The sequence below is a fragment of the Haliotis asinina genome, chromosome 5 (genome assembly GCF_037392515.1).
Source record: "Haliotis asinina isolate JCU_RB_2024 chromosome 5, JCU_Hal_asi_v2, whole genome shotgun sequence".
Lineage (NCBI taxonomy): Eukaryota > Metazoa > Mollusca > Gastropoda > Lepetellida > Haliotidae > Haliotis > Haliotis asinina.
The window spans coordinates 61,379,745-61,391,210 of record NC_090284.1 but is presented as its reverse complement, the minus strand read 5'-3'; the positions used below and the strand labels follow the sequence as shown (position 1 = coordinate 61,391,210).

At 40.6% G+C, this 11,466-nt stretch overlaps 1 protein-coding gene across 1 annotated transcript in view; it reads right to left on the bottom strand.

Moving 5' to 3' along the window:
• Positions 1-2,865: 2,865 nt before the first annotated feature.
• The window catches only part of LOC137284292 (achacin-like), a 13,057-nt gene continuing 4,456 nt past the window's right edge, over positions 2,866-11,466 (bottom strand). The window contains exons 3-9 of the mRNA XM_067816048.1: positions 9,776-9,923; positions 9,409-9,450; positions 8,780-9,182; positions 8,452-8,562; positions 8,005-8,232; positions 7,685-7,799; positions 2,866-4,771 (exon numbers count right to left, since the gene is read on the bottom strand). Coding sequence (XP_067672149.1) covers positions 4,085-4,771; positions 7,685-7,799; positions 8,005-8,232; positions 8,452-8,562; positions 8,780-9,182; positions 9,409-9,450; positions 9,776-9,893 — 1,704 coding nt within the window. The 5' untranslated portion in view covers positions 9,894-9,923 and the 3' untranslated portion in view covers positions 2,866-4,084. The remainder of the gene's footprint in view (positions 4,772-7,684; positions 7,800-8,004; positions 8,233-8,451; positions 8,563-8,779; positions 9,183-9,408; positions 9,451-9,775; positions 9,924-11,466) is intronic.

Here is an 11,466-nt window from a genome sequence, read left to right as displayed (position 1 = left end):
TACTGTGTTTTTATACGTTTCTTCTGTATAAAGATACACACACACACACACACACACACACACACACACACACACACACACACATATATATATATATACACATATATAACACGAAAAAAGGTATTTGCATCTCGCCTGGAAGGGTCAAATTTGGAAATGTTCTCTCCATGTCTCTCAAAATACTGCATGATAATTGTTCTGTGCATCCATGTGCATCCATCAGATTGTTCTTGAGGTCTAGCACCATTGAAAGGACAATTTTGGTAGTAAATCGCATTACCAATTTAATACCACATACATAAATGCTGTGTAGAGGGGATGACATAGTTTTGTGTACAAAGTTACTGACGGAAGACGTCAGACGTATTTTCAAAACAATAAAACACAGAAAAAGAGAAGAGAAGAGAAGAAGAAGAAGAAAACGTATTAACTCAAAAGTTTAGGGATACAATTAAATTTCATTCGCAGATTCCTAGGATAATCACCTGACCATCCTAGGCCTATCAGGCACAATGTTAAAAGCACAATAATTGTTAAGATAAGACAGTTAAAATATTTTGTTAAATATTTACATTAAAATATCACATTAGACATCAAATTAAAATATCATTGGAGATGGGAGTGTTGAACAGTATACCAACAGTCCTTGAACATAGATATACTAGTAATTAGTGCATTTACGGTATTCGAAAACTTATCGCACGCATAATAAATGTACTTTTATCTGAAGTGCATAGTTGGCTAAAATATTTTGACTGGCAGTAGAGGTTAGACTAAAACGTGTTACTCTCAGGTCAGAATATAACGTGCAGTCAAAAAGAAACCTATAAATGTCTACTGAAAAGTTGTATGTATAGGTGTCGGGTAAAATCTGTAACTGCTCAGATGTCAATCTGACATTCTTTTTGTTTACATTGTTAGGGGCAGGTTCATGTTGGAACATGCACATAATTGTCAGTTAAGCTTTTCTTTACACTATCAATGTTACACGATAAAACCCAGTCATGTATGTAAAAGCTTTACAAACACATGTTTGCATAATAAAACAGAAAAATAAAAACTAATATATGTTTGCGTAATGCAAGCGTTCATGAATATACCGGATAAGGTGATTCATATGTCACACACTAAAGTCAATAGTCCATGTCTATATGTATACAGATGAGTCACGTGTTCGGTAAAGACTCCATGATATACAAACCGTCGCCTCATAGCCGGAACGTTACTGAACAACAATGAACAAACAAGCCAACTTTGAATCAAGGCCCAGTTTTGATTCGATCTCAAATGGGCTCCAGATGCAGACTACGAATAGGGTATAGCTATGTTATTTTCTGGTTCTGGGACAGGCGCACATCTTAGATTCAAATGTCATCACATAGAGTGAAGACGATGTTTTCATTATTTGAATTGTCATTGATTCTACCAAACGTATAAAGATGAGTAATAACTTTTCACGTCTTTTCCGAAATAAAACAGGGCAAGAGATGGTTTATCAAACCCTCTCAGTGATCACATAACACGCTTTAATTTGTTATTTTGTTACGTTTATGCTAATAAAAACTTCCCAGATTATATTTTCGGTATTTACTTACCCTTATGTATATAAAAGTATACAAAAGTCGTCATCATCTTACTACTCATTGTTATCAATGTAATAACCACAAAAGGTGATATTTTACGCTTCACTCTTTTCAATACCTACAATAATGAAGGTGCCGTCATAATTTCCTACTGATGTCTACTACAAAGAAGAAAGTCATAAATGCATACCTTTCTATTTGCTATCCTGGAAATACCTGTTGATACCAACATCAGCAACATGAGCGATCCCTGAGACAATTCTCGAAGGCCATGCATTAGTGACAAGGTATACATCATAGGAGGAAGATGGCTTATACAACATTTCGCGAACCTTCATTAAATTCTAAATTAAAAAATTATTAGTCCTTTTTAAATTCGTTATCTATGGACGCAATGAACGTATAGCAGATGACACTTCAACTGACTATGAGATATGATCATCTGAACTGTCATCTACTTCTAACAATAACACTGCCTGAATAACGACATGATTATTAGTATACCTAAAGTGTCATCCATGAGGATGTTTGTTAAGAATGTGGCGCTGCTATGCTTCCATAGTTAAAAGAAGATTATGAAACAGGCAAATGTTTAATATGCATATTGGTGCACAATGTTTGTGTGTAGCTCCTTAGCCACCTGGTCATTGCATATTTCAACAAGGTCGTGTTCCTAGCAATGTAGATGTGTTTTTGCATAATGCAAAACATTCATTACAATGTCAGATGAGCTGATTTACATGTCACCCTCTACAGTGAGTTAGTGATGCTCACGGGGATGCTTATCAATTGAAGTAAGAGAAAGAAATGGTGAAGTAAGAGAAAGAAACAGCCTGATGAGAGCCTTTATAACAATCCCGACCATGTCCTTCGACTATACGGGCCGGTAGTTGGTTGGTAACACTGCACTCTGTGGTGTGTAACAACGCATCCTATATGGCGACCGTCTGTATCTAAGTCTGGACTACGCAATGCAGTGATGAATGTCATGACCATTCTTCAACCCCATTGGGATACGATGACATGTGTCAGTCAAGTCAGCGAGCCTGACAACCCGATTCCATTGGTCACCTCTTATCACAAAGACCAATTCTAACCCGGATTTCACGGTACCGACTACATGGAATCCAAAAATGGTAACGATGGCAAATGGTAAATATGCTGCATTGCCGGTCTTTGATTAAATTTTGATACTTTTTATCCCTGTAGTAAGGGAGACAACCCAAAAGAAGATCCATAGCCTCGTTTCAAACTACCTATACAAATACGAACACATATATAATGAATACTGACTTAATTTATTTATTGAATATTGTCTTCACATATTTTCATTTGAAACCCTTTTGTCGTCATTTGAAATTTCTGTTCTACTCATGAGCGTTTCAATATCATCATAACTGGAACTATATGGTCAATCAGTAGAACGTTTAAAGTGAGTCAGTTTAGTTTTACTCTGCACTCGACAAGTAAACTCGCTCACTTTTGTAAGCCATGAAGAAGTGAGTGAGTTAGTATAGTTTTACGCCGCACTCAGCAATACCCCAGCTATATGGCGGAGGTCTGTAAATAATCGAGTCTGCACCAGACAATCCAGTGACCAACAGCATGAGCATCGACCTGCGCAATCGGGAACCGAGCATAGTCGTCAGTATTTCTACCATCCGAGTAAAGTTGAGTTTGGGAGAACATCAGATACTATATATCGTACAAACCTCCTTGTCAAACATAAACATGGAGCCAAAATGATTAATGCAGAGCACACTCACTGGAAGGTCAGACAGTCATGAGGCCGCGAGTCTTTTTGTGATAAAGTGTCCTTGTAGCACACTGTGGAGACTGGATAATACTTCCTGCATAGATTAGTGTACAATATATAAACGTCGCCATCATCGTGCTCTTCATTGTCATCAATGAGGTCACCACCATCAAGTGCGTCATATCACGCTCCACTATTTAATTCCGATTGCTTCTTTACACCCAGAGGCAAAGTTTATTGACATGACATTTTCCACAGATAATCTTATAAGTAAAGTTTTGGATTACAACCGGAGACAGTGTGTTACATTTCTCGATTAAACGAAACAAAGGAATTGTTCGAAATCTAAGAAATATGAAAGGAGCACGACCTGTTTGAGGAAAAGGGCAGTCAATAAAAGTTTAACATCTCCACCAAATGTAATCTTAAGAAATGCAGACGTCAGACCTCTATTCATCATAAAAGGTAAAAGTCCGCTTTAACATGTTTCCAAAAGAACCGCCCTGGAGTGACGTTTTATGATATAGATATAATGATATGGATCTTCCCCAGGACGTTCACTGATGACCTCAATGAGGCGAGGATGCCTGGTCTGTAGCAAGCTGCACCAAGCTAACACACTCTGTTCTGAACGCGTGAACCTGCTTGTCAAGTATCCTGTCTGTGTTTCAATTAACATTTGCCTTTGGGTATACAACAGTGACTTCTTGACACGTCAGAAGAGACGGAATCTACGCAAACGTGTTTATTTCCTGTCCTGGAAATACCTGTTGATAACAGAATCAGCAGCCATAAGCGTTCCCTCGGACCATGATCGAAGACCAACTTTAGCCCATGAATTAGTGACAAGGTATACATCTTCGGAAGGAGATGGTTTGTACAACATTTCGCGAACCTTTCTGTCGTCAAATCCGGGTTTGAAATCGCCCCATCCAACGTGGAAAGGATATTTGTCCCATAACATCATTGCACCTCCAACAGCTTCGGGAATATCAGATTGGCTGACGTTGTAGATGGCACTTAAGTACTTCTCAACTCTGTTCTTGACGACGTCTGTGACAGCATTCACTCCGGGGAGACTACCAGGGATCGGTGTCCCAAACTGACTCAACTCTCGCCAGTAGTGGGTCATGTCCCCGTTGTGGTAGGACGCCATTATGATGGAGACGTTGTTGGTGCCGGTGGACCAGTCATACGTCTGTCTGTTGGGAAGATCACTCCTGGTATGAGTGATACCAGGGTTGCCAGTCTTCCACCATGTGGTATTGTAGGCAAGATATATTCTGCCAGCAGGGTAGCCAACGATGGAGTCTATGTTCCTTACAATCTCGGGGTTGTTCTGGAACTCTGGAAAGTCAATCTCTTGTATACATCTCTGAGGGACAGCAAGTACTACTTTCCTGGCGCATTTGAACACTTCCTTGTTACCTAACTGGAATGGACAAAGTACATGGTTAACACCAAGGTCAACAGAAATATGTCATGATCTACCAATTGTATGCATAAAAATAATAATAATAAAAATAATAATAATGTTTCCTGGATAGAGTTGTGCCTGAAATTAAGATCATCATGGAATGCCATGTCTAAATGACAAAAGGCAATTTGGAGAAAATTAAAATTACAGTACAAGACAACAAAAGAAAAGGTCCTTCTCCAAATTGTCGATTCGCTCAAGGCAAAAATAAAAATTTGGACTGAAAGAAAGAAAACCTGGGAAAAGAGAAACAAATTTATCAAACAAAATAAACTATTTAGAAATAATGAAAAGCAATTCTACGGGCAACTCAAGATAAGTGGTGTTGATGAGCATGATAAACGGCCTCCCATGGATGCAAATAAAAGGTTCTGGAAACCGTTGTGGTCTATACCTGGCAACTGTAACGTGGAGGCACCATGGGTCAGTGATTATGACCATGCAATGCGTGAGAAATTAACCAGGTCGTTTGTCTCTTACATCTCACCAGATTGCCTGAAGACTGTTACAAAGAAGTCCAAATCTAATACAGCTCCAGGGCTTGATGGCATTCGAAACCGGTATTGGAAACTGTTTCCCTGTGTCCAAGCACCACTCCTTCACTGTTTCAGTTTCTCTTGTGGACACAGGTGATGTTCCTCCAAGGTTCTGCAAAGGTCGCACAATACTTCTCCCCAAGAAAGGACACTTGACTAATCCCCAAACCTTCTGCCCTATCACATGTCTAAATACTCAATACAAATTATTCACAGGGTGTTGGACGAAACTCATGTCATCTTATGGCTCGTCTAATGAGATAATTTACAGAGAGTAACAGAAGTGTACAGAAAATGATTTTGGAGGAGTCTAAAACATATCACCGCAACCTCACCATGTGCAAAAAAGCATACGACTCTGTCCCTCAGGAATGGATTCTGAAGTCTCTTCAGTGTATTGACCTCACTGAGCGACTACTTGATTTACTCAAGGCTTTAATGCGTTGCTGGTCGACTCAACTTGAGATGTACTCGCAAGGGCAGGTGCAGACTTTGGAATCTATTCCAATCAGAAGGGGAATATTTCAGGGGGACTCATTCGGTCCTTTGCTCTTTTGTCTGTCTTTAAATCCTTTGAGTTTTCTGCTCAATAGGGAGGAGGGTTACCATCCCGGACCTCCTCAGCACAGATCCCCAACGCCTCTTACTCATCTCCTCTACATGGATGACATCGAGCTCCTTGCCAAAGGAGATACCAATTTGAAAGAACAGGTTCTCCTTGTCGAGTCCTTTTCTAGTGATATTGGCATGATATTTGGACTCGAGAAATGTAATACTCTTCATTTGAAACGTGGCAAGGTGACCAATGATATATCGATCAGGTTACAAGGGGGAGGAGTTATTGAGTATCGTGTGGAAGATCAGGCGCTACACATATCTTGGAACGCAAGTTCGAGACAAGCTCCAGAATGCCCAGATTCAAGAAAAACTTCGCGCCGAGTATAAGTCTCGTTTGAACAAAATCTGGAGCTCAGAGATAAATGCTCGAAACAAGATCACAGTCACCAATACCTTTGCTGTGCCAGTCTTCTCCTATTCCTTTAGAGTAGTTGATTGGACAAAACAAGACATCCAGAGTCTTGACCACCTGACCAGAAGGATCATGTCTGATAACAGAGCATACCACCCTCGTTCATTCAATCAATTCAAGAGGTCGGGGTTTGATTAATGTGGAGCTCTTCATGATAGAATTTTATTGTGCACTTTTGAACATATTTATTTATCGGATGATCCTCTGGTGATGCATGTGAAGAATCTCGATGAAAGCAAGGAATTCCACAGGTTTTTAAAGCGTGCCAAGGTTGTTGGACACAATCTGAAATTTGAAGTGAAGTCCTTCACCAAGTCTGCCCTGAGTCGGTCCTTTGTGGAGAAGCTATCTGAGAAGTCATTGCATCGTGTGTACATGCAGTCGTGGAACAAAACAGCAATCCAACCGACTGCCTCGCCTGGATTGCGCAGGACCAGTCGCTTCCCACTCGCAATCGCCAGAATGTCATTCGCAACCAAAATGTTGTCTTTGCAATGAATTTACAGAGACTGTCCAACACCTTGTCAGTGGATGCCCTTTCTTGATGCACAAACAGCATATCTTAAAAGACATGATGGCATGGCTCGCTGCTTTTATTATCGTCTCCGCCATGCCTGTGGCTTTGACCCCGAGGTCCATCCTTGGTACGACCCTGAACATGTCCAGGGCGTCCTTGAAAATGATGCTTCCAAACGTCTCTGGAATAGGCCCATATACAGCCTGAGACGAACTCCTGCCAACAAACCTGATCTTGTCCTTTTTGATAAAACCAATGAAGTTATTTTTATCATTGAATTTTCTGTCCCTTTTGACAGCAATGTGATTGGCAAGATTCTGGGAAAGCATGATAAATATGCAGACCTCGCCTTTGAAATGTCTCGGTTGCACCCTAAGTACACTGTCGTCAGGCTCCCCATTGTTCTCGGTGCCTTTGGTTTGGTACCTCCTGATCTGCTGGTGCAGATCAGGACAATGCCGGGGTTCTCCACCGGGAGCACAGCCCTTCTGACACTCTGGGTAATGCAGAAGGCTGCGGTGTTGGGGAGCCTTCATATTCTCCAGAAAGTTCTTGGTGGGTTCGACTAGGCAGTGTTTCCTGGGAGAAGTCCCATTCGCAGTCTGGGCTGCGTGTACCGGCCTGACTGTGGCATGATCACCTGAACCCTCTCTGCTGCATATCTATCTTAATCTGTAGAACAGAATGATAATAATAGTCAGCTTACATGGCGTTAATGTCCAGGCACAGTGCATGCTATGCGTTCATTACTATAGAAAATGTATTGAATGTATTAGAAAACAAACCTGTATTAGAGTTGTAATTCCGTCAGTTGTCTGAGTCTTTCTGAATTTGAGGTTGTACCCACCAGCTTGTCTCTTCTCTATCTTCATCAGTTGGTGGTTCATATGGAGTTTGTGCCTTTACAAAACGAAAAGGTCAAATGGAGGTGGTTTAAAACTACAATTACATGTGTTGGCGTCTTCCGTGAGATGCAGGGCCTAAAACGATTGCTTTTACCCGTGCTTCAAAATGATTAGTGAATTGATTTTCGTGTAGGACATGCATGAAGAGTTCAATAGTCTAACCCCTATGAAACATGAAAACGGAAACGAGCCGCGCCTACCTCGTGCTTGTATTGATAAATTTCTCCATCAAAGTTAATGGCACCTTCCCCATTCCTCCATCTATTGTCATTACTTCATCGGGTGGCCCTGTTGCCACAGGGTAGGACAAGGAGATTGTTGGACCATCGAGGGCTCTGTGTGTGCCAACGGTGTCAGCCCATCCGCTTGTTTCAGAGATGTATCTATAAGCCTCCCGACTAGCGAAACGTCCATAAACGTTGTCAATCCTTGGGTGAATGTTAAATCAGTGAGTGTTATCATAACAAAATAAAAAAAGAAAACAACAACAACAACATGAAAACGATGTCCTGTAAATAATCAACCCTGGACGAATCAATCCAGTGATTAGATCAATGCTCCAAGTCGTCGGGTACGATCAGACCCAGTCAACCAACCACCGAGCTTCACCGTTAAGTCGTATTTAGTGGGATATTTGATAAACTTACGACATTTTGTACAATAAAGTTCCATCCACGGTTCTCATCTTCAATACATCATCTTGAGTGGGATACATGGTTGAGTTGTCCAGAAAGATGAGGTTCTTGTTGAAGATGTTCCTGTATCGACAAAGGCATAATGACATGATATCAATGGACACAGGCTCCCGAACTAGGACAAAATATTAGTTAAGCTCAGCTGAAAGCCATCAAAATAGATATCTATATCAGAAAGAGATTATCTTTGAATATTTCAAAATACCATACGGTTTTAGTGACAAATATTTCATTCTGTTTACGAATATTACTGTACCTACAATTAGATTGAATGCCTTACCATTTCAATACATCAGGAACCTTCATTTCACTTGCGGGAAGGTCATAGGGCATGCGACTTGTTCCAAAGTCAGTATTGCGCATGTGCTTGCCACGAGCGTACCAGATCGTCTCCTCTGGAATCCCATATCTGAGGGTGAAGGGAATCATTCGGAGACCAATCTCTGTTGCTGTTCTGGTTAAGATAGGGTGGCCTCTCTTCTTTAATCTCATCCCTCCGAAGTCAAGGTATGTACCTGGAGCTACAGGCAGTTTGGAAGTGAACAACCTGCCACCAACTCGGTCGGAGTACTCGAACACCGAGACAGAGAGGCCTCTGTCCCTAAGTCTCCAGCCTGTGTAGGCGCCCCCGATGCCTCCTCCAATCACAGCGATATCGAGGCATTCGTCAGATGAAGTGTCATCTGAAAATATTGAACGATATCATTTCGTCATGGATTGGATAGTCTAGTGGCTTAAACAACATAAGAAATGCAGATAGTGTGAAGCTTGATTATTACTCTAAGGGGTTCTTATGGGTCCATCCAGTGCCTATTTTTCTGATACTGATACAAGCCCAACTTGATAACGTATGTTTGCTTCCAAATCCTGAACAATACGTTACAAACATGCATATTGAGGAAACCTTACCTGTATAAGCTTCCTTGGGCGGTGTTGCAACAGATGTAGTTACTGTAATCACACAAGAGAATAGTCGTTAAATGGTTTATATTTTCTTTGACAGGGATGTAGAGAAGGTGTGAACGTTAAATTAAAATATAAGAGGGAACAAACGCTATTTCATCCTGACATGTACAGGTGGTGCTAAAGTCGTTAAAATATGTATTCAACGCGGATTGGTGGGTTACAATCTAACTTCACGTCATGAACTTTAGATATCAATAACTATCAGAGGGCGATTATGTGACGACCTACATGACGATGTCATTATAACTGCATATCGAGTGAAGGCATGCTTGAGGCTATTAACATGGCGGCTGATCATATTACTTCATACCTGCGGCAATCAGTATGATTGCAATGATAGTTGTTACCCCAAGTGTCACTGCCATTAGGATATCTATCATCCGACATGAGCCGACACGTCGCTCGAGGAAGCTTTCTTTTGATGCCATCTAACACAATTGTTGAACACACGCTTTGTCCTGTATGTGTGAAAATCAGATGACAAAATTTCTTATGTTTAATTCAGATGGTATGCTTTCACATCTGAAGTCTTTTATGTCTTTTTATGAGAGGAATTGTTTCTAGCTTTATCACACCTTCAACATACAAAGAAGTAGAGGGAGATACTTCTGTTTTCTCAGAGTTAAACTTTGATGGCAACATTCCTGTATTTAATTCAGATCAGAGGACAATCATTAATCTTTTTCATAAAAGGAGTTGTTTCTTGTTTTATGACTGCTCCAGTAACAAAGCGTACCTGGAGAATGAGATACTTTCTGCAACCCATGCTTGCCATAAAAGGCGACTATGCTTGTCGTAAGAGGCAACTAACGGGATCGGGTGGTCAGGTTCGCTGACTTGGTAGATACGTAATCGGTTCCCAATTGCGCAGATCTATCCTCATGTTGTTGATCAATGGATTGTCTGGTCCAGACTCGATTATTTACACACAACCGCCATATAGCTGGAATATTGATGAGTACGGCGTACACCTAAACTCATCACTCACTCACTTACTTTATTTGGCATAGGATTGAACAGTAGTGTAATTTAAAAATCTTAACCCATTTATGCATATTGTCCCGTGTTTGGAACGAGTACTTCAAAGAAGCATGTTTTCTCGTATTTTCAAGACAGAGACTGGCAGTATGGGTGTGAATGACGATGAGTACATTTGTTAATGGTTGAACTATTCCTATGCACATTACTTGTGGAGGGACGTGCCTTTAAGCATGGCGACTTCCTGTGGCAAGGCATCTCCGCAGCCAATTCGGCGAAGTTTGAGTTCAGATGATTTTTTCTTGGTTCTAGCTATGTTCATTAGAATGCATCTAAATATCTCGTTATTCAGTTAGAAACATTAAAATGGCTTGCAATTTTTCCATACGAAATTTTTCTCCCAAATATCCTCGGTAAAATGGGACAATAAGCAGATTAGTATACGTTATTTAGGTAATTGGTTAGGCTCTGTATGATCAACTTCCCGAACCATTTCTCAGCATGGTCGATCTCAGCGGACACAACCAGCTTTGTTGAAGGGTCCTCGAAACAATAAAGGTAAAATCCTTGACGAAACTCTTTCAGAGAATAGTCTCTGTAAGATGAATCAGACATTGAACGACACCCTGCAACTTAAACATGTTTTGCCCTCGATCTGGCACTCAAACATTCTAACCTTGTATAATAAATATGACTAGTTGGGCCGTGATGACATAGGTGGGAATGATCTTTTCTCCACCATTTTTAAAACTCGCAAACCTAGTGATGATCCTCCCTTTTAACGGAGGACCTTCATCAAGTCTGATTGGTCATTACATATAGATGATACTAAACAACCTTCCGTGTAATGCCATTTTTATTAAAAGAGTTAAGGATTTAGTTTTCGATACTAAATCTTTCACGAATTTAATAAAAATGGTATTTCACGGAAGCGGGTTTCGTATTCTGTTTTTTTACTCTCCAACGCCAATCAACAGAAACTGCGGCTTCACTGCCTATAGTGTGAAGACTCTCAGCTTTCCA